The sequence below is a fragment of the Babylonia areolata genome, chromosome 1 (assembly GCF_041734735.1).
Source record: "Babylonia areolata isolate BAREFJ2019XMU chromosome 1, ASM4173473v1, whole genome shotgun sequence".
NCBI lineage: Eukaryota > Metazoa > Mollusca > Gastropoda > Neogastropoda > Buccinidae > Babylonia > Babylonia areolata.
The window spans coordinates 14545141-14568259 of NC_134876.1; the positions used below are offsets into that span (position 1 = coordinate 14545141).

The window sequence follows — 23119 nt, forward strand, 5'->3', positions numbered from 1 at the left end:
GATGTTGATGCAGGACCGAAAGCGTTTCTTCACCAGGATGTAGTCGATCTGGTTGTTGTAGTCTCCGCCAGGGCTTTGCCAGGTCCATCTTCTGGATTTTTTGTGCGCTCCAAGTGTGTTTGCCAATATGTGGTCATTGTATCTGGCAAACTCCAACAATCTGAGACCTCTGTCATTGGATGCCTCATTGCAGAAAGGACCGCAGTTGCCTTGCCAGTTTGGCTGTGCATCTGCTCCAACCTTTGCGTTCCAGTCGCCCTGCACCACAAGTATGTCCTTCCGTGGTGCTTGGTTCACGATGTCTTGTAGTTGGTCGTAGAATGCCTCAACCTCGCTGTCCTCGTACTCAGAGGTAGGTGTGTACGCCTGTATGATCGTGATGTTGAATGGTGAGGCTTTGAGCCGAATGGTGATGATGCGGCTTGAAACTGGGCGACATCCCAAGATGCAGTTTGTGATGTTCTTGAGGACGAGGAAGCCTACCCCATGCTCGTGGCGGTCTTCTTTGCCACTGTAGTACAGTTTGTGGCCTTCTTCAGTTGTGAGATCTTTAATGTTCTTCAAGCGTACTTCACAAAGCCCTATGATGTTCCAGTTGTATCGTTCCATCTCGTATGTCAGTTCTTTGATTTTTCCTGCTGCACGGAGAGTTCTGACGTTCCATGTGCCAATCACGATGTTGTCTCTGCCTCTGATTTTTGCTGAGGTGTTACCAGTAGCATATTTTTCGCCTCTGCCCTGGTGTGCAGCAGAAGACGCGGTCCTTGGTGACCCGGGCGGCGACCGATCCGGTATGGAATGAGTGGGGGTTGTCATCATCATGGTGTGTCTTGGGCTGAGTGGCCTGGCGGAGCCCATCCCTCTCCAGGTCGTTGGTCACAGCCGAGGTCACCCAATACCTGGGTGGTCGCCTTGACCCCGGACACTTAGTCGTTGAGCTTGCTGGAAGCCCTTCCGCCCTAGCCGTTGGCTGGTTGTGCAGCTCTTCCGCCCCCTAGTGGTGCAGTGTCAACACCACCCCCTCACGTGGTTTAGCCCGCCAGCTCATTCATTAAATCTTTAAAACTCACATGTTTGGAAAAATGCTACAATCTGTTGTATCGTCCAAAATGGAAAACTATATTATCAAAAGAATGTCCAGAAGTTGAAATGTTACAAGAATATGGCCCAATAGTTCTACAGTTGGAGGATGTATAATAAACCCCTTTTGGAAAGATGTGTTTCATAGCTACTCAGAATTTTATGACAGAACTGATGTACATGTTAAGCAAGATATTTTGATGGAACTTTGTTTTTTAATAACAAATTTAAGATAGATGGTTAAGTCTTGTATTTTGAAGACTGGGTCAGAAAAGATGTTTATTATGTGAAAGACACTGTGAAAGGGAATGGATTTTTTTTTAATATTCACAAATTCCAAGATAAAATTGAAAATCAAGTCCCAGTGTTTGAATACTTTGGTTGTGTTAATTCAGTTAAAAGTTTTTTTCAGAGAAAAGAACATAACATTTAAAAACAATGATCACAATGAAATCAGCTTTAATGAAGCATACACTGCAATGATAAAGGCCTCAAGAGGAACGAAATGTTTCTTCGAAATAATAACTGGAAAACCAGAACAGCCAAATGCATATAAAAATTGGGACTTGATTTTTTTAAAACAAACCTGACTGGAAGAACATTTTTTTGAACACAAGAAAAATCCATGAGATAAGGTTAAAATGGTTTCAGATCAAAATTAATCATCATATTCTTATGACAAATTCTGTTCTGATGAAGATGGGAATACTCCCAGATAATATGTGTAAATTCTGTAAGGAAGAAAGAGATACAATTCTGCATTATCTATGGGAATGTAACCATTTACAACATTTTTGGACAGAGTTTGTGAGATACTTAAAAGAAAAGTGTTTACATTGTGATAGACTAAACCTGAATGACACACTGGTGCTTTTTGAAAATAACCAAAGGAAAACTGATGACTGTTTCTCATATATTTTATTGATTGCTAATTTCTATGTATACAAATGTAGAATCAACAAAGTAAAACCAACACTACAAATGTTCAAAAAAAGACCTCAAACAGGCATATGAAGTAGACATGTATGCCTTTAAGATAACTATGGAATATAACATGTTTGTGGAAAAATGGGCACTTTATAAATAAAAGTTAAACAAGATTAAGCTATATAATGCTACCTTGGAATTATGCCATTGAACATATATTGTTTTGCTGTTGTGGACTTGTCAGTACTTAGAACTTAATGATGTGCTCACCCTACACTTTCTAATGCACAAAATATAAATTCTCTATCTGTAAACCTTTGTCTGAATAAAAAATGTTGGGAAAAAAATATTTAGTCAACCAATGGGAAACATTACTGTAGAGAAATATTATGCATACACATGCAATTATCTTTTCTTTTCACTTATTCCAGACTTTCTCCACATCATTACATGTATTCTAGAAGTATGACAGTGTGAGCATAATGAGATATTAATAGGAATAGAAAAGTCTAATTTTCTTACTTTGTCCTCATGTGTGAAGAGACAAAATTGTGCTGAAAATTTCAAACACATTTTCAACTAATTCTAGTCTATTCTGTTTTATTACAAGATCTCACGATAAAGAGGATTGCATTTCCATCCTATCTTAAATAAGATCTAACAGTAAAAAAGATTTAACATGTACCACAGACTTCAAGTTCAACATTTTAAAACCTTTCATCAGTTTCAAATGAACTATTTGCCCTCTTCATCCACACCATCCCAATGCACTACAGTTCTCCTTCCTCTCTCTCTCTCTCTCGTTATCAATCTCTCACCTGAGTGACACTTTCAACAGATCCAATGTACGTATCAGGACGGAGCAAAATATGCTCCAGTTGTGTCTTCTTCTGGTAGATCCGCTCCACGGACATGCGTTTGTCTGCCGCTTTAGACATCTTGCCATGATCACCGTCCTTGGTGGCAGTGTCTGGTGGGAGAAGTGGTAGAGCTGCTGCTGCTGCTGCTGCTGTCTTCTTGGATTTCTTCGGGGGTGGTGGTGCTGCCCCACCATCTGCTTTGTTGTTGCTCTGCATACTGTCAAACAGTGTCTGGCAACAGAGGCACCTCTCTTTTAAGTTTAACTCAGGAGATCAAATTGCTCAGGAAAATACTGGCTGTGCTTATAAGAAAATAAAAATCTTCAAGATTACAAGTGTATGCTTACTGAATTACATGGATGTAAGTGGGCCTTCTTCTTTGTGGGCTGCAACCCCCACGTTCACCCCTATGTACACGAGTGGACTTTTACGTGTATAACCATTTTTACCCCCACCATGTAGGCAGCCATACTTTGTTTTCGGGGTGTGCATGCCAGGTATGTTCTTGTTTCCATAACCCACCAATCACTGACATGGGTTATAGGATCTTTAACAAGCGTACTTGATCATCTGCTTGTGAATACTCACAAAGGGGGTTCAGGCACTAGCAGGTCTGCACATACATTGACCGAGGATATAAAAAAAAATCTCCACCCTGTGAAAGCCCCTGATGTAATGGAAAGGTGGCATCTCACTGGGCTGGGGTCTGGGGGACAAAGCCCCCCTAATGCTGTCATTGCTGCTTTGTGCATATCTCTGTTGTGTTGTCACTGGCATCATTTTTATTTCTGTGAGTGAACTGCCATGTGATCAATTTCAGTCCATTTTACGAGTTTATCAACATCACTCTGCACCTGAATGCATTCTGCATCAGCGTTTGTGTCTTTTTATGGAGGGTTGTGTCATGAACAAATAGTTAACAAAACGATGAAAAGCCAAGTAGAAGGTCATTTATACTGAAAAATAAACAGGCCCAAAAACTGATCCCTGAGGAATTCAATAATGGACTGATAATATAAGAGTAGATACTTCGGACTATCGGAAAACCACCTGTTTTCTATTATCAAGAAAGGAAGCTTAAGTTCAACAGATCCAGGGGATAAGCCATAAGTTATTAACATTTTTGAAAGAAGGGTGTGATCAACAGTGTCAAAAGCCTTGCAAAATCAATAAAAACAGATCCTGTAAAACAAATTAAAAAAAAAAAAAAATGTTAATGTGAAATGCCATTCCTCTACTTGATTTGTCAGCCAGATTTCATGTGATGGATGACAAGACAAATAAGAAAGAGCAGAAACATCCATATGTATTTCAAATAAGAAGTGTTACATAATCATTATTTCCAAAAATGATACAACTAGTATAAGCGTTACATGTACTATAAACTATGTTTAAACTTCTTTTTTATATTCCTACATTGTCTGAGATTGAGGAAAAAGACAATGACTTAAACAAAAACATGTGCAAACAGTTATCAATTCAGTGAACAAAATGTGCGACAAAAGACAATCTTAGAATCATGTCAACATTAACCCCTTGCCCACTAACCCCTGGATAGAAATTTCCGTCCCCTTCCAGCGTGTAAAAAAGGGCCTGACAACAGACATTTCCAGCCACACCAATATGGAAGTTTTCCAGTTATATCAAATTCAAGTGAAACTGTCATTATTAGACAGTGCATTCATTTTCCTTTCAGTAAAGTATAAGTTACATGTATACTTTTAGCAGTTTGCATCCTAGAAAAAATAGAATTTTATTATTTTAATCTTTACCCTCCTTGATTAAAACTTACCCTGGCAAAAAGTTGTCACTGAGATTGTGAAGATAAAATAGGCTTGGCACTGAAAGGGTTAACAAGAGTTGTTGTAGTCGCTCTTGTCCGACCTTTAGAAAAAGTATAATATATTGTTTATGTACTTTGTGTATTTATACAATTTGTAGTCTTTTTGTTTATTTTATGCTTTATTAACCCTTTCACCGCCATGGTCGCATTTCGGCACCAACTAGGTAAAGCACCCATGTCATTGAAATGCAACCAGATGATGGGCTTTTTGTGCATTAACCTAATGCTCTTAATTTTCAGTGGTAGGACTGGCAATTTTTTCTACACATCACAGCTATTCTTAGACACCATATTTTCTGTGGTTCCTGCACAAGGTTAATTTGCACTCTAAACTGACTGGAGGTGAAAGGGTTAATTTGTATAGTTTAACACATTGACTGTTGACCCCTGGCAAATGAGCTTCAACCCCAACAAATGCACCATTATCCGCATCTCCCCAAGCAAGAAGAAAGCTGTAGCATCAATTAAGTACAGCCTCCATGGACAGACAATGGAAACAACAGCATCCAGCAAATACCTCGGTGTCACCATCACAGAGGAACTGTCCTGGGGAAAACACACTGTCAATACAGTCAACAAGGGCAACAGAGCTTTGGGTTTTCTGTGGCAGAACTTCCGCAAATGCTCCACCAGCGTAAATGGTAAAGTCAGCGACGTACAAGACTATAGTCAGACCGATCTTAGTGTACTCATCCACAGTCTGGGACCTGATCTGTCAGAAAGACAGTGCTTGAGAAAGTGCAATGCATGGCAGCCTGCTACGTCTTCAACAATTACAGATATCGGACACCTGGCTGTGTGACCAGTATGCTCAATACATTGCAATGTGAACCTCTCGCAGAAAGAAGACAACACAACCACCTCACCATGCTGCATAAAATCAGTAGCAGCATGAATGACACTGACAAGTCCCTCTTCTACACCAAAGGGGATAGCTTTACAATGGGAGCCAAAAACTGTTCCAGCAATGTGTAAGATAATATTAACCACTTGAAAAGATCTGAAAATGGGCTTTTGTATATACATCCCATTCTTACCCTGCTGTTTAAGCAGCCATACCCTGTCTTCATGGATATGCAAGCTGGGAATGGATTATTGGATCTCTAACATATTTGATCTTTTTATTTGACCTTAGGATTCACTGATTTTAAGTCCATGCTCTAACCATTATTGGTTATCATACCCACCAAGCTTACCTTTTAAGTAAGCAAACAAAACAACACCCAGCAGAACCACACATATCAGTGAACACAGCATTGCCCCACACTCATTCTGGCAGACTCATCAAGAAACCAGAAAAACTTTACCTTTGACTGAACCACTGTATTCTTCAGTGACCAAACATTGCAGCCAAACACAGTGGTTACACTCAAGGTTTCCATTTTTTAATTCATGTTTGAAATTTAGTTAGATTTCATGCGGTTATCAACAGTTAAACATTTAACTGCACATTTGTGTTATTTCTTTTATAGTCCTTAAACAAAGGCACCAAGCAGTGGACATATCTCCTGTGATGATTAGGTCAGATATACCTTGATGCACACAGACTTATCTACAAACAAACTCCAGTGAACAGTATATATCCATATCCTTTCAAGGGGGGAAGGAAATAAGTATCTGATCATTTAAATGCTTAGCTGGGTCACGGTTAATTATGTGTAATTAAAAATGCTTTAATGCATGAATATACATTATTACCTTATCCAGAATGGGAGAAGTAGGATAATATGTATGAAGGGATGTAACTTACGTTGCTAGTGATTAGATCCGGGCCTACGGAGACCATGAGAACACAACACTCAGACGGGAAGTGAACAGCTTACAACAGTAACATCCTAACTCGGGCCCATCCTGATACGACAGAATGTACCACCCACCCAGCCCTCTGCAATTGTTTCTTTCCGAGAACCCTGCGCTAGTGGAACAACCTCCCACCTAACCTCACGGATATTCCTTTGTTGAAGCTCTTCCAGGACGGTCTGGGTCAGCATACTGGCTCAGCTAAGAACAACTAACCAGCTGCACTGTGTGTACAGAGTTTTAACCTTTTACTTTTGATGTTTTACGTTGCAGTAGCCTAGTCAGCTATATACTAATATAGATACCATTTACTTTTAGATAAAGGTTTTGCTGAGCAATGGGCCACCCACTTATACCCAAGTAGCTCAGCTGGACTATAAATATTTGTCAGAACCCAGTCCAAGCCAAGGAAGAAGAAGAAGACCCCGTGATTATTGATGGATGATTGCATAATTATAATGTCATAACTGTTTATTTTTGTTGTATTTTCAAAAAGTGAAAAACATATATTCCATTAAACTGACCAAGAACTACACATGTGCTTAAACTGCACTTCAAGACAGAGAGCAATCTTTTGATCACCTGATTAACATTGTTCTCCAACATAACTTTGCATCATGTTTACAAATCTTCACAATTCAATAATATGGCCTGTCATTTTGCCTGCAATCTGATTCACTGGTTGTAAATTTGGATAATGGTTTCAGCATCTGAAGACAGTCTTTTGACTTAAATGTGTAGTTGTAGACTACCTTCTTTTGTTCTGCCACACCTTTATCAAAAAATTAACTTTTCGATGATCAGCAAGTGCCATCCTCAGCCAATTACCCCCCGAGCCCCAAGTCACGTGATTTATTAGGCCATGACCCACACATTGTCTCAAAAACATAGGATAGGTGAAGACAGGGGTGCAATAATAACTTACCACCCATTTGAGTGCGTCTGTGTTTGAACTGGCCATGGTGATCAAACGCTGGGTCTTCTGTCTGTGAAAAGAAATAAAGAGAATGTTAAATCTCAGAAATCGGCTGGAGTCCTCCGCGACGATGCCGATTGTTCTTTCTTTCAACTTAGACTGGGTATGCTTCGTCTCGTTAACCGGTTCTCTGTGTGCGATCGTCGAAAGCCATCTAGTACTTTCTCACCTGAGATTAAAACATGAAGCTTGAAAAATTTAAAAGACCTGAAGATATGTCGCCTTAACTAGTATATTCACTGCAAATCGTTTGATTTGTTACTGGAAAATCATCAGTGAATTTCAATGAGGGGCGCCATGCTTTTTCCCGATCAGAGGTTAGCATTCATTGGTGAATTGCGGATACCGAATCCAATGAAAATAATTCTCTCAAAAGAAACACTCGCAGCTTCCTTCCCCCAGGAAGAGTCTTACACAGTGACACACGCACAGCCATCAAAGAGAACAGCAGGGGAAACCACGTTTGTGGTCTTTGGATTATCAATACTTAGAGATAAAACAACATACCGTTATTTGCCTCGGATGCACCAGAATGGCTGGTTCAGCATTGAAACGCTTAATGGCAGAGTACAAACGTATGTTTCCATTGTTAACTCTTTACAAAGATGGAAAAGAAAATTCGATTGAATTTTTCACAAATTTTACTTTTTATTAACTTGCATCAGTTATCAATATCTACATTTTATACACCAGTTCTAGCTTTTTAAGCATGTATGTAAGATGTAAAGAAGATGACAGTTTTAGTTTATTCTGTTGGACCCGCTTGCTATCTTTCTCAAATAGGTGATATGATTTGGAAGTGCAGTGTGCAAAGAGTAGCTGTTAACTTTTCTGTCAGGTATTTTTGTCTTTTGCAAATTGGAAATGAAAATAATTTCTGCTGACATAGAAAATAGAATAAACAAAAGAAAATTTAATAAGGATAAATACAAGAAAAATCTTGACAGAATAAAGGCAAGATTTCTTTTTGTTTTGTTTTTTCATTGAAAACATTAATGACTAATAGTAATACTAGGATTGCACCATTGTGGAATGAAGTGCCAGCAGACATTTATTAGAGTGTGCAGTATAAACTTAACACATTAAAAAATGGTAAATCATGAGACTTGGAACGATATATGAATAATTTTTAAACATCAAAAAAAGTCTAAACCCAGAGCTTACAAACCACCAGTCATGGTGATCAATACTGTAAAGTAAGCAAACTGATTGAATTAAAAAAGTATTGGTATATAATATTAGATTGTACAGCAGCTTAAAGGCTGTGACAGAAAGGAAGAAATCTGGTTGTACAAGTAGTTGGTTGTTGTTATTGCTTACTTTTCTTTTTTTGTGAATAAAATGAATTTTAGATGAAAAGCAAGAAAGTAGAAGAGCAGATTTTCCTCTTCATCTTGTGGAATGGTCCTGGCACTAGTCTGTTGGATCAGATGTTTTATTAAATTCATGATTTAGGTGACAGACCAGACCTAACCCTACATGTGTATTTGATCATTCAGGTGTCAGGCCAGACCCAACCCTGCATGTGTATTTGTTCTTACTGCGATGCTCTTCAAGGTATTCCACTCTAAAACTTCAGCGCCATGCAGTCACATTTTGGTTGTGCAAACATGATGTACCATTCAGAGACCTTACAAACTGTTTATTTTAAGTGAGCATATTGATTGTGTGCAGAGCTGACACTTAACCCACCAGAAGGAATCATTGCAGGCCCAATCAATGAAGACAACTTTTTTGAATGGGAAGCCTTGATAATGTGAGTCACAACGTTGGTTATTCAACTGATTGTTTAATAGGGCATTTTTAAAATGTGTGTTCACCCATAAAAAGTCTGTTGCCTGCAAGTGTAAGTATCCAGCCTTTTCATGAGGAGCTAATGGGACAGTATATATGCAAAATCACCATGTTGATTTAGCCCCCACCTCCACCCCCCACCCACCCTTTTTTTTCTTTTTTCTTTTCTTTTTTTCTTGTTCAGTTGCTGTTTTGTTGATGACAAGTACACTACATTATATTTCTATGATTGAATATGATGATAATGGCAGCTCATTATTCACTTGTAGCTTATCATGGTTTGTGGTATTAGATTTTTAAGTTTGGGAGTTGTTAATGTTGGGTGCATTGCTGTTCCAAGTTAGCCATATCAGCTCACATTGTTATTCTGGCCCATTGTTAGGTTAGCAATAAGCCCATTTGAAGAATAGTTGGGTGTTTTTGTTTCTTTTGTTTTGTTTTTTTGTTGTTGTTGGGAGGGGTGTGGGTGTGTGTGTTTTTTTAATGCTTGAGTTAAGGGCTTGCTTACTCATTTCTTTGTGTCATTGATAAATTTTGGATGATTAGAGATGGTGTTGACCAGGATTTGATTTGTTTTTGCGGATGATATATATAATGAAATGAAATGTGATTAAATTACCTTTTCTGGTTGTTTTTAAAATGTAAAGAAACTTTTTTGTTAATGAAAGGAAGGGAACCTTGTTATTTCAAGCATGATCATCACAAGTTAGCTTTGTTAGTAAACAACATTTTGTAAGTTAATGAGTAAAATAAACTGTAATCTTAGGTCCAAAGGGAAAAAGTTCCCCCATTCTTCTCATGTCAGGACTTCAGAGTCTGAACACTGAGTATCCTGCTTTTCTTCTGCAGGGGTCCAAAGGACACTGTTTTTGATGGTGGTGTTTTCCCTGCTAGACTGACCTTCCCTGCTGATTACCCTCACAGTCCACCCAAGATGAGGTTTACCTGTGAATTATTCCACCCCAACAGTAAGCCAACGTTATAGTGTGCACATGTCTGGGTGTATGTGTGTGTCTTGATCTGGATATTCATTGTTTTGTATACAGGGATCGCGCTAGACTTTTTCAAAACGCGTGCAGCTTACGCAAAGTCGGCAAAAAAACGCGTAAGTTAGAGTCGGAATTGCGTCAGACCTATGACACTAAATCAAAGGTTTACTCACCTATTTTCGCCGCTCACGTCGGCGCTGAAATTCACCGCAAGCCCTGACAATCAGTTCGTTGCACTGGCTCAATGCTGGACCTTCCATTGCAATGCGCAACAGCGTGTCCACATGCGCATCTGTCAGTCTTGATCGGTCAGCAGTTTTGATCATATTTTGCCAGCTGAAACCTCTCTCACAAGGAACAGAGCTGACAGGGACTGTCAATGCAATGTTCGCCAGCACAGCAAAATCAGGATATGTTGCGTCATAATCCATGATGACGACTTTGCAGGCTTTCTCGAAACTGTCTGGGTTGTGTGCCTGTAGTGTGTACTTGAATTCAGGGAAATCGCGCAGCGCTCTGTCCCGTTCAATTAGTACATTGTCCCCTCCATCAGCGGCAAAACGATCAATCACTGTGTCCAGTGCATCTGTGGCATGCTGTTGCAGGTTGCGTGCTGGATACATTCGAACATCAAAAATGGCTCCGAGGGCTGTTAGGATGTCCAGATCGGCTGTGGGGAACCGGTTTTCCAAATTCTGAATCAAACTTTGCAGAAACGCCTCCCTCATGGTGGTGTATGATCTCACACGCACTGCATCACAATGCAACAAATCCTGTCCTTTGTAGCTGTTGTGTACTCCAGTAAACTCCTGTTCCGTTGGTCCAACAGTGTGCAGAAAATCAGCTAGTCTCTGTCGTGTGCTTGCCACTCTTGGCTTGATGACAGACAGGTTGACGTTTTCCTCCTGGAAACACTTGTTTAGTCTGTCTATCACAGGCAGAATGTCCAGAAGCATGTGCATGGTCGCCACAAACCAGTAGGCCCTCAGCTGTCGTGCAATGCCTTCTGCAGCTGGGTTCTTACGTCCATCCTGTTCCAGCACAATCACCAGCACCTCCCAGTTGGCATACACACTTTCAAGGGCTTTGGTGAAACTCACCCATCGAACTGAACAAGGTTCTTTCAAACTCACGAAGTCTGAATCATCAAAAGCACGATGAAGTTCTCGCAGGCGTTCATAACGAAGAGCAGAATTCTTAAAATAAAAATGGACACTGTTCAAAACTCGGCGACAGTCTGCAACCTTTGGTGTGTCCCTAGCTGCGTTGGAAGCCACCAGTGCCACACGGTGTGCAGCACAGTGCACGTGAACGAGATGAGGACAGATCTGTTGGAGACGTACACCAACACCACTGTTTTTCCCGAACATGACGCTTGCCCCGTCTGAACCTAGCCCTATCACTTTCACAGTGTCGATGCCCTTCTGGTTCAGCACTTGAGACACTTTATTGAACACAGTCTCCGCATCTCCAGCTGAAACAGTGTAGTTGCCACAAAAAGTAGTGTGTGCCTCCCCGTTCTTTGTGTAGCGCAGAAAAATGATCAGCTTTTTATTTACTGTTACATTTACTGTCTCGTCAATGATGACACCAACAAAAGGACTGTTGTGCACGTCAGACAGTGCCTGTGTTTCCATGGCTGTTGCGATGCAGTCTTGCATTTCTGACACTGCAGAGTGGTGGGAGTAGCAATCTCCCTCTAGCTGTGAACATCCATTTGCTTTCTGCAGTTCTAACAATGATGAAAACTTGACATTGGGTACCATTTCTTTTGCCAGCCAGTATGCAGATCTAATCATGGCAGTTTGTTTTGTCACACTCTCAGTAGCAGCCCTGTCTACCTGTTGTTTCATCAACTTTCGTGAAGCAACCAAACTCTCAGCTCTCACATGATCCTTTGTTTTTTGATGTCTCACAAGAGCAGACTTTTGCATGTCAGTACATCCTTTCGTGAAGGCATTGCTTTCACCAGCCTTGATGCACAAGTCACAAAACAACTGTCCCATATCAGCAGAAGAGTCCGACAGCCATGGAAAATCTCTTTTCCACAGAACATTCCATCTTTTGTGAACTTCCAACCGTGGCTTTTTAGCTGGTAAAGTGGTCGTTTCTGACGACAATGTTGGAGCCGACGATGTTGAAGTCGCAAGCTGCTCAGAAGCAGCAGCCGGAGATTGCTCTGGAGCAATAGTTTCACGACTAGACGAAAAAAACGATGACAACTTGCGCTGCATATTCAGTCGATTCCGTGACTGAGTGGAAAACAAAAAAAACGCTTGGGCCTGAGCTAGCCGAGTAACGTTCAGCAGTCAAACAAGGCTTAACTTTCCCGCTACAGGGTCACGCCCTGTAATGACGCCACTCTGTTCCAAAACTCGTCAGCTAAGCAGTGTTGTGTGCGCGGGTCACGGCTGCTCAGCCGAGCACAAAATCCACCTCTTTAGTTTCCGAGCAGCGTCTAGCATCTGGGGTCAAACTTTTTTTAATGCCAGACTTTCCCACCACACTCTGCATTGGCATTTCTGGCCCCACCTGGGCACTGCCTTCTTTGTTTCACTTGGCCCCGCAGCCCCTGCCCCACTTTTCTCACGCTTCCACACCATCCACACATTTCCTGCAGAGATTACACTCACCCTGCTCTCCATGCCCCTGCTGCTTGCACTCACCATGCTACAGTGTGTTCATTTAAACACTTGTGCTGACAAGAAAAAATCTACAACTCAAAAGGGTGGGCTGATCTGCATGCAGGCATGCTAAATGGGGAGGTACCCGTAAAGTCGACAGCTCATTGCGTCAACAGCTCATTGCGTCAACAGCTCATTGCGTCGACAGCTCATACACATTTTAGGATCGGTAAAACATTTTTCAGAATACAATTACAATATCGGCACGGTCACACACATACACACACACGTGCACACGACTCTTTCGGAAAGAGAGGAGAGAGAGAGGGGGGGGGAGGGAGAGAGAGAGACAGACACTGAGACAGAGACAGACAGACAGAGACAGAGAGAGACGCACACACACACACACTTTTAACGCGTAAACCTTGCATCGTATGTGCACTAGTTTTTTTCCCCCCGTTCTTTATTATTTGTTTGCTGTCGACGCAATGAGCTGTCGACGCAATGACATGGACCCGCTAAATGTTCTGGTGATTTTTACGATTTCATTGTAATAAGCGTATGTTTTCTTAGAGAGGGATTTAAATTTTACGATTTTTGCGATCATGTTTCTGCTTGACCTTCTCTTCTCTTTCTTCATGTATGTTTCAACCGTTGCCGCAACAATTGCTATGTAAGAAAATATATTGTGTTTGGAGTCAATAGAAAGCTCATTTTGCATTCTTTGTAGAAACCCACTTCTTTTGTCGTTATTTCCAATCCATCCGGGAATATGATGCGCGAAAGAAACAAAGCAGATTTACCGCTGAACAAGCGTACAGCGAGTGCCGCTGGCACGGCCTGTTTGTCAGCCACGTTTGTTTATATCCATGCCCTACTTCCTGGGTTCATGAACTTTCGCTGGGCCAAATAAAGTGCCAGCACTGAACATCCGTGGGGTACTCTGTTAATTGGCTGTAGCACGTAGGCATCTCGCAGTGCTCCGCATGCACAGACACTTTGTCTTGTACCGTCTGATTCAATATCGGAAACCTAGCTGCCAAGTCAGTCCTAAAGTTGCATTGATACGGCTTGGAGAAAAAGTTGTTTTGCGTAAGCGTTACGCGTGAGCGCTGTGAAAATGCGTCAGCGAAAATCAAAATGCGTCAAATACGCGAAAAACATGCGTTAACGCGATCCCTGTGTATACATGTGTGTTTTGGTCTTTTTGTTGTGTCTGTATGTTGTGTAGAAATTTTCTGTTGTGAATATTACAAAAATGAACTGTTTTCTGATTGTTTTTTTCATGAAATTTTAGAGTGTGGGTTTTGCTTTGTAATATATCATGCATCAGTTGTCTCTGTTTGCCTGCATTAAAGCTCTTCATTCTCACTCCTAGATAACAGCTTTTTAGCTCATTTGGAATTCATGCAAACCAGATATAGCTGCCAAGTTGTGTGGTGCTGTAGATACACCATCAAAATTGGATTAACATGGGATTTGTGCAAGAATATTTTTAAAGTTAGGGAATGGTCTATTTAGAGATTGAATCTGGAGGAATGTTTTTCTAGTTGCAGTTTAAAAAAAATGTTAGTAACTGTTAATAGATAAAATGCTGCTCAGAATAAGGAGCTGTTCTGTTGGGATAGAAAATTTAATAGAAGGTTGAGACCAGCTATTCAAGTACTATACATCACCGGATTCGGGATGTTGGTTCTTTGAACAAAGGGTTCATAATCAGAGGTTGTATTGTACCTCATGAGTTTCATGACCTTTGATTCAGTAGAAGAGATCTCTAGGCATATTTTATTTATTTTAAATGATAAAGTCAGTCGCTTGTTTTCAGTCCTCACAACTCAAGTGTGTCCTTGGTTTTTCTTTTGTTCATAGTTTACCCTGACGGTCGAGTGTGCATCTCCATCCTACATGCCCCTGGTGACGACCCCATGGGCTATGAAAAAAGTGATGAGCGGTGGAGCCCAGTGCAGAGTGTGGAAAAAATTCTCCTGTCTGTTGTCAGTATGTTAGCAGGTTTGTGTCTCTGTGTTCTAATCTTTATTCAAGTCACATGTAATGTATGCTGGTTCCACAGTCAGCAGTGAATATCTTTCGATTCCATAATGTCACATTTTACACATTATACTTTTGGGGAGGACGGGGATTCATTCATTTATGTGTACATGTAGGTATTATGTTTCTTTTTATTTCTTTTGTCTTTCAGATTGGTGAATTGTGACTAGTATTATTCTCCTGTATATGGGAAGGAAAAAAGAAAGGAAAAAAAAGAGATGACAGTGCCACTCACCACAGTAACCACCAAAGGCACTTTCAGAATTTCTTCTTCTTCTTCTCCCCCCCCCCCACCCCCACCCCTGCTGACTGTTGGTAAATTTGATTCTCAGTTAATGTTTTGTTGTTGTTCTTATCAGTATCAAAGTGCAAATCAAAGTAAAGTCTTAACATCTGGCACTTTGGATACAGTAAAGATGCGAGTCAGCTCAGTGTTGTTGTTTGGTTCACTTCATTCATCAACTTGTACACAAAGTAACGAAAATTGGAAAGACTAACTTTCCCTGTTTTCTGCTCTAACAAATTGCTTTGCTTCTCTGGTCTGTTTTTGTTCTTAATCTTTTATTGCTTATATATTGTATGCTTCTCAGAATGTGGGAATTGTGCTTCCTAGGTATTGACCAGTATGTTTAGAATTGAAATGGTTTTCATTTTAATTCCAGAGCCAAATGATGAGAGTGCAGCAAATGTGGATGCTGCCAAGAAATGGAGAGAAGATCGACAGCAGTTTGAAGACATCGCAAAAGCAACAGTGAAAAAGTCTTTAGGATTATGAATTCAAATCATTTCAGTAATTTACAATGGGACAGATCCTCAACAGTTGTGACATTCAGGATACATATGCAGGTGATTCACTCATTGCAAGACTGAAGAGACTATGAAAAACTTCCATTGAGTCACCGTCATGTGTTTCATGGCGGATCAGCAACCTGTTGTCGTTCAGGTATATCTTTGTGAAGACTGTGGGGGTCATCTGGAATAACCTGAGTAGCTGTCAACACCAGTGTTATTGGGGTGGGTTTTTTGTTTTGTTTTGTGTTGTTGTTTTTAATCATGTGTATGAACAAGTACTTATGTATCAACATATTCAACCTGATTTGATTGTATGTGTCAGATGTCTCTGTGTGTCCATGGCAAGCTTTGGCATTGTCTTTTTTTTTCAGGGAAAGCAATGGCTAGAGAAACAAAACCTAGCAGGATAACAAGTTTTAATAAGACTTTTTATTCTACCCTTTGTAAGAACCTGCTGAACAGAAGTGAAAATCAGAAACCCTTAAAACATTTCTGCTTAATTTCTATAACATGAGAAATGGTTATTTTGCCAGAAACTATCATTGTTTGAAATTATTATTCAGTTGACTGTAAACTGTTAAGTGATTCTATGTCTGTTTATCACTTTATGATAAATGGGTAACACAAGTAATTCAGCCCATTTTAACATTAACCAGTTAGTGTCATTTAAGGAAATATTAGATATATAGGAAGACTTTGAAATGACCTTTGCCAAGTACCTTTTCTGTTCTGTAAGTCCTATTGTATATTGATTTACTATTCTTGAGTCCTAAAGGACTCACGTTTCATGTCATTTATTGTAGACATGGTTCATGCTGATTGTTAAAAGCTTATCAGTGATAAATTATTATTTTGTGTATCATGTACAAAAATCTGTCCAAGCTTCAATTGTGTCCATTCACAGGAACGGTTGCAATATTTATTATATTCTGTTTGACTGTATTACGTCTATGGTAAAGCATTGCATTTTGTGATAGAATGAGATTTTTTTCCCGTTTGATTGTTACTTCTTGTTTTCAATAACAGATTGTAAAATAAGTTATGTGATTATGTTGTTTTTTTTCAATATTCTGTTTAAAGTATGTTTTCTCTCACATGCTCATTTATTTCGATCACCCCCTTTGCTTATCCTATCTTCCCAGTATTTTAATTAAAAATTCAGCTTTTTTGTAATATAAATAAAATTTACGCCTGATCCACACACCTCATTCATTTTAGGAAAAATCATTATATTCATACACTTAACTAATCGATGTAGTATATAATTTAGTAGTTGTTTGGGGGTTTTTTTTATTGTTTTTTTAGTTTCACACACTGTGTTCCAGCTTAGACTGTGCAGAATCAATAACTTTTCAACTGGTGGTTTTTTGTTGTTTTTTTGTCAGTGTGATGCCATGTCTTACCTGCAGTCTGTCAGTGACTTTGCTGTTTGTCCAGTTTCCCTTAGTTCAGTCTGTGGAATGATAGCTTTTTAACTATAATTCTGTCTGCCTCTTCTTCCCCTCCCTCTCTCTCTTTCTCTTTCTCTGTGCACAATGCCTGATTGATTCCTATGCCTCTTTTTTTTCTTGCATATCATTCTCTTTGCCCTTGTTTTGCATCTCCCTCTTATCTCTCTCTTTGTCTGTCTGGTATGTGTGTTGTTTGTTAAATTTGTATGGAGTTTTCAGAAGGATGCTGTTAATAGAAGCTTCTGTTGTTATTTTTGAGATAATGAATATGTGATAAACACTCAGTGCATTCTACATATCTTTGAATGTGCGTGTACAGATCTATCCATCTCTCTCCATCTGACTTTTTGTCTCAGTTTCTCTTTTTGTCCATTGGTCTTTATCTTTCTCTGCATACTATAACTGAGCAAGCTTACGTAGCTGAAGTGAAGCAACAGGAAGAGTGATGTAGCCTTCATTTGATTTCAAGTAAGATGTTTAATCAACAGAGTTAGTCATTCCAGCTTTCAAAATATTAATCTAATTACACATCCTTTAGTGTGACCCACTGGTGCAGACTCCGTCAGGGTCTGGATTTCTGTCCTGTCCAAACTACTGGTCCGCTAACAAAATTTTAACTAGGTCCGCTAACAAAATCTTAACTATGACATATGCACAGAAAAAGCAGCTGAATGAAAATCTAATTCTCCCAAAATGATTGTGGAGAATAATCACAGAAATAGACATTTCTGTTGCAAGTGCTGATGTCCAAACCTCACAGAATGCTCAGTGTTATTTCACATCCAGTGCACTGTGTTGGTTTAGACAAGCCATTATGGGCTTCCCATGCAACTTTGTCCTCTGAGCCAACCCCCACCACCCACCCCACCCTCTTTCTCCCTCTGACTCTTCCTCCGGGACCTGCAACTTTGTCCTCTGAGCCCACTGTTCTAGAAATAGGTGGACAGCAGATTCCTTCTTTGAGCCCCTTTGCTAACTGAAGACTACTGCCTGGTCCAGACAACATTCCCTGTCGCTTCCTGGTTACAGTAGCTCAGGAACTGGCCCCTGCACTTGCCCACCTCTTAACTTGCCACTGGAAAAATACAAGAAGGGAGATCGGAGCTCCCCAGCAAACTACCATCCCATCTCCCTGACATCCGTCTGTGGAAAACTGATGGAACACATCATCATCACATCACACCTTGACAAGCACAAGATCATTGTCGATGCCCAGCATGGATTTTGCAAAAGAAGAGCTTGCGAATCACAACTGATCTTCAGAGTGGATGACCTGGCAGCAGCACTTGACAAGGGAGGACAAACGGATACCATCTTGCTGGACTTCTCACCGCCGCCTCCTTCTCAAACTTTGTCACTATGGAATCCGTGGACAAACACTTTGCTGGATTGAAGAGTTCCTCACCAACAGAACCCAGCAAGTGAACGTTGAAGGACAGGTCTCCACCATCAGCCAAGTCACCTCTGGGGTTCCTCAGGGTTCTGTCCTTGGCCCGACTCTGTTTGTCATCTACATCAATGACATCAACAAAAACAGATTCACAATCCTTGTTTGTCATCTACATCAATGACATCAACAAAAACAGATTCACAATCCGTCTGTTTGCTGATGACACCATCCTGTACCGGCAGATCAGGTCCCAAGCAGATACCAACGCCCTCCAAGAAGATCTGAACGAATTTGAGCGTTGGGAGAAGACCTGGCAAATGTCACGTCTTCTCAGTGACAAGGAAGAAAAAGCCCTTCCCTACCACCTACTTTCTGCATATTGAGGAACTCCAGAAGGTGGAGAAAGCCAAATACCTGGGCGTAGAGTTGTCTAAAGACTTTCACTGGGAAGCACACATCCAGGCCACAACAGCAAAGGCAGACCAGACCTGTGCCTTCATGTGTAGGAACCTGAGAGGATGCCCCTATACCACCCGGACAACATGCTTCAAGGGGCTTGTGAGGCCCATCCTAGAATATGCTGCGCCAGTCTGGGACCCCCCGCAACAGTATCTCACAACCAACCTGGAGATGGTACAACGCAGATCAGCTCGGCGAATTATGCATGACTTCCGCCCCACCACCAGTGCAACCGAGCTTATCACCAGGCTGGAACTTGACCCCCTCAAACTGCGCTGCACTGCAGCCAAGGCCACCATGATGTACAAGATCATGGGTGGTTTGGTTGAGGTGGCACCCCGGGAAGGTACTTTAGTGCAAACAGTTAGAACTGTCCGAGGCCACCCAGAGAAACTACAGGTACCCTCCTCCCGCACTGACTCCACAGGCACTCCTTCTTCACTTCAGCTATCCACCTGTGGAACCAGTATTCCAGACCATATAATCTCCGCCATTTCCCCTCAGTCATTCAAGACCAGGACTGAGGCCTGGTTGCGAGCCTCAGGTTCAGTATAGCTACAGGACAGGGCTTTTTTTGTTGTTTGTTTTTGGGGGGTTTTTTTGTTTGTTTTGTTTTTTTGACTGACGCTGGCTGAACTAGGGTGCTTAACGGTCACACACAGACATCAGTCAACAGACATCAGTCATCTAGAGTGCACCCCCTATTGTGGATTGTTGCCCTGTATAGGAATTACCACAGGATTATAGACAAGACAAGACAAGACAGCGGAAGTGTTCAGTCAGCCATTTTACTACTCGTGTCAGTATAGCGCGAAGCAGTGATGTCATATATATATATATATATATATATATATATATAGCTGAGCACTCAGCTGGCTACGATGACTCACTTGCTCGCGGCGTTAGTTAAGCTGACATTCCTATGAGTGCCCTCCACAGCAAATTTTTGCTCTGTGTCACTGCACTGTTCTCCTGTAATAACTTTGGTCAATAAACCATTGATAACAATAATAATGGATACTTATGTAGCACACTATCCAGAAATCTGCTTTTGGTGCTTTACAAAAACACTTTTGTTTACATAACACATCACATCGATGTTACACACACACACACCAAAATGTGACTAAAAATTTCACTCACACACACACACACACACACACACACAATGCATACATACATTTAAACATTCATATGTACATAGCACATAAACAGACGTGCATGCGCGCACGCATACACACACACGTACTCACAGAGTAACACAAATACACATTCGTATACATGCATGTATTTATTTACACATACATATGTATACATACACAGTCAAGCACAGCTCATGCAAAAGAAGCGGACCTGCCACAACGGAACTTACTGCAGAGGGAAGAGGTGAGTTTTGAGACCAGATTTGAAAGATGCAAGAGAATCAGAATGATGGAGGTTATCGGGGGCTTGTTCCACGTTTTTGGCAATTGAAAGGAAAACTATCTGTGTCTATATGTCTTACTTCTGATGTGAGATATTCTGAGAAGTCAAGCCTCGGAGGAAGAACGGAGATGGAGTACACATATGGAGGAGTTCCGAAAATACTTGGGGCCAGATCCGTTGACTGTAGAGTGGATAGTTTATAGTCTGTTCGTTCAGAAATGGGCAACCAGTGGAGAGACTGAAGGAGAGGAGAAAAATGGTCAAATTTAGAAGCTCTGCAAATCAGTCTGGCAGGGTTATTCTGAACTTCGTTGAAGTCTAACATATTTAGGAAGGCAAGCCAAAAGAGAATTGCAGTAATCGAGTCTGAGAGAACCAGAGCGCATACAAGTGTCTTGATTGCATCAGTTGAGAGATAATGACGGATAGAACTGTTTCTGCACAGTTCCAGATAGGCAACTTTACAGATACTCGAAATGTGGTGTTGGAAGGGAAAAGACTGGTTTAGGATTACACCAAGACTGAACAGAAGGAGAAAGTGTAACGGATGTGCTATTGATCAGAATAGTTTCAGGAGAGGAAGGATGTTGACGAAACTTCTTTGGACAGACTATCATAAATTCAGTCTTATTGTCATTTAGTTGCAGCTTATTTAGTCATCCAGTCCTTTGGGTCAGCAATGCATTCCCGTGTTTGAGCCACCAGTGTATCGATTTCAGCTATGGGAGCCAACTGATGAAGTTGAGTGTCATGAGCAAAGCTCTCATGCGACATCGCATGATGACTGATGTCATCCGACACAGGAGCTGCATGCAGCACGAAAAGAACAGAACCTAGGAGGGACCCCTGTGGGACCCCATATCTTAAGGCAGATACACCAGAGTATCTACCATTTACACACACTTTCTGTGTACGATCTGACAGGTAAGACGTGATCCACTGATGCTTGTGAAGTGTCATTGGCAGATATCAATCAAGACACAACATTTGGCATTTCGTGGGGGCAAGCATAACACGATTTCATCGAAGATGCACGGTTACAGTTCAATAACTACCGGCACCATTTAGCAGACGACTTTTCAACGGACTGACAACCGGATACTACGAGTGTCAGTATGGCTTCAGCTTTTCTGCCAGTGAACAGGTACAAGGCCATCACACCATCGATCGCCTCAAATAAATAAAGGTAGAGAGAGGGAGCGGCCGTAAGTCAGTCTAGCATGAAAGGTAGAGCATGATGCTTTGCAAATCAAACTAATATTGGCATCATTTCCAAACCACAATTGCGCAAATTTCTTCAAAACGGAACAATCTCTGTGGGCTTTTCCAAATACAATAGACTGAATAACACGCTAGACGCCACGTTCCTGGCATCAGAGATCTTTTCCCACCCCTCTTGCGGCCAATCAGTGGAAGCCTCTGTGTGTCTGTGTCTGTATGTTTGTGTGCGTGAGCGAGGTATGTGTGTGTATGCATGTCTGTACCGTAGGAGCAACGGAATAATGGAACGTGCGGGTGTGCATATATATATATATATATATATATATTTATATGTGTGTGTGGCGAGGAGGCGGGAGGGCGGAGCTATGGGCGTATATGTGTATGCTTGTTTTAAGTAAGTGTGTGGGGGTGTACCGAGGAAGCTGCGATACGTAGTCTAGGAATGAGTGTGTGGAAGGGGGCGCGGGAGCGAGGGGTGGGGGGGGGGGGGGGGCGGGGTAATTTGGGAGTAATTTGTGTGTGTGTGTCGGGGCTCGTGTATGTTTATGTGTACACATTTGTTTGTGCTTTCATATCTGTGAAACTGCATGTCTGTTGCATATATGTTAAGCATGTGTGTATGTGTATATGTGTGAAAGTTGTGTCTGCATGTTTTACATTTATTTGCTTATCTATCATCATTATTGTCTTTTATTTCTATTTATTTTGTTTATTATTATTTTTATCCTTTTTTCTTTTTCGTTTTTTTCTTTTTCTTTTCTTCTCAAGGTCTGACTAAGCGCGTTGGGTTACTGTGACGGTGCTGGTCAGGCATCTGCTTGGCAGATGTGGTGTAGCTTATATGGATTTGTCCAAACGCAGTGACGCCTCCTTGAGCTACTGATACTGATACTGGCCAGTGAGCTATCCACCTATTTTTAGATCAATGCTCTGAGCCCCGATCCTTTTTCAAGAGAGCATTCTTTCACGGCATGCGTAGCTTGCATGACAGTTCAGTTCAGTTCAGTTACTCAAGGAGGCGTCACTGCTTTCGGACAAATCAACATACGCTACACCACATCTGCTAAGCAGACGCCTGACCAGCACCGTTACCAAATGCGCTTTGTCAGGTCTTGATGGGGAAAAAAAGAAAGGCATGACAGCGAAACACACACACACACACACACACACACACACACACACACACACATCAATCGTTCAAGTATTTTATTCTCCTGATCGAGGGTAAAAATGCCAAAATTTTAGCTAACTATTGCTCTTAAACGGGGACACATAACCAGTTCAGGACTGTGAACTCCAGCACAAGTAAACTGATGCAGATCGGAGATTTCAACTCCGCCATTAACTCTTCGTGTCACGGTGTGACAGGTGAATCATGGTGTCTGACACCTGAATGGTGTCAAGAGTTTGTCCTAAGTGGCAGTTTTAGTTGTTGTTGG

The 23119-nt window shown here is 41.1% G+C and overlaps 2 protein-coding genes across 3 annotated transcripts in view; one reads left to right on the plus strand and one right to left on the minus strand.

Moving 5' to 3' along the window:
* The window catches only part of LOC143279861 (DNA topoisomerase 2-alpha-like), a 44440-nt gene extending 36637 nt beyond the window's left edge, over window positions 1–7803 (minus strand). Inside the window, exons 1-3 of one of the 2 annotated variants that reach the window (XM_076584125.1) lie at window positions 7656–7803; window positions 7436–7496; window positions 2826–3098 (exon numbers count right to left, since the gene is read on the minus strand). In XM_076584125.1, the coding sequence (XP_076440240.1) occupies window positions 2826–3098; window positions 7436–7471 (309 nt within the window). In that variant the 5' untranslated portion in view covers window positions 7472–7496; window positions 7656–7803. The remainder of the gene's footprint in view (window positions 1–2825; window positions 3099–7435; window positions 7497–7655) is intronic. The other variant, XM_076584135.1, reaches the window with a different exon arrangement.
* A 61-nt stretch (window positions 7804–7864) lies between these two features.
* LOC143279866 (ubiquitin-conjugating enzyme E2 G2) lies at window positions 7865–17465 on the plus strand. Its single transcript, XM_076584150.1, has 5 exons — window positions 7865–8061; window positions 9161–9242; window positions 10130–10248; window positions 14763–14903; window positions 15605–17465. Exons 1-5 carry the CDS (start codon window positions 8019–8021, stop codon window positions 15715–15717), a joined length of 498 nt encoding a protein of 165 aa, XP_076440265.1. The 5' UTR covers window positions 7865–8018; the 3' UTR covers window positions 15718–17465.
* The last annotated feature ends 5654 nt before the right edge of the window (window positions 17466–23119 follow it).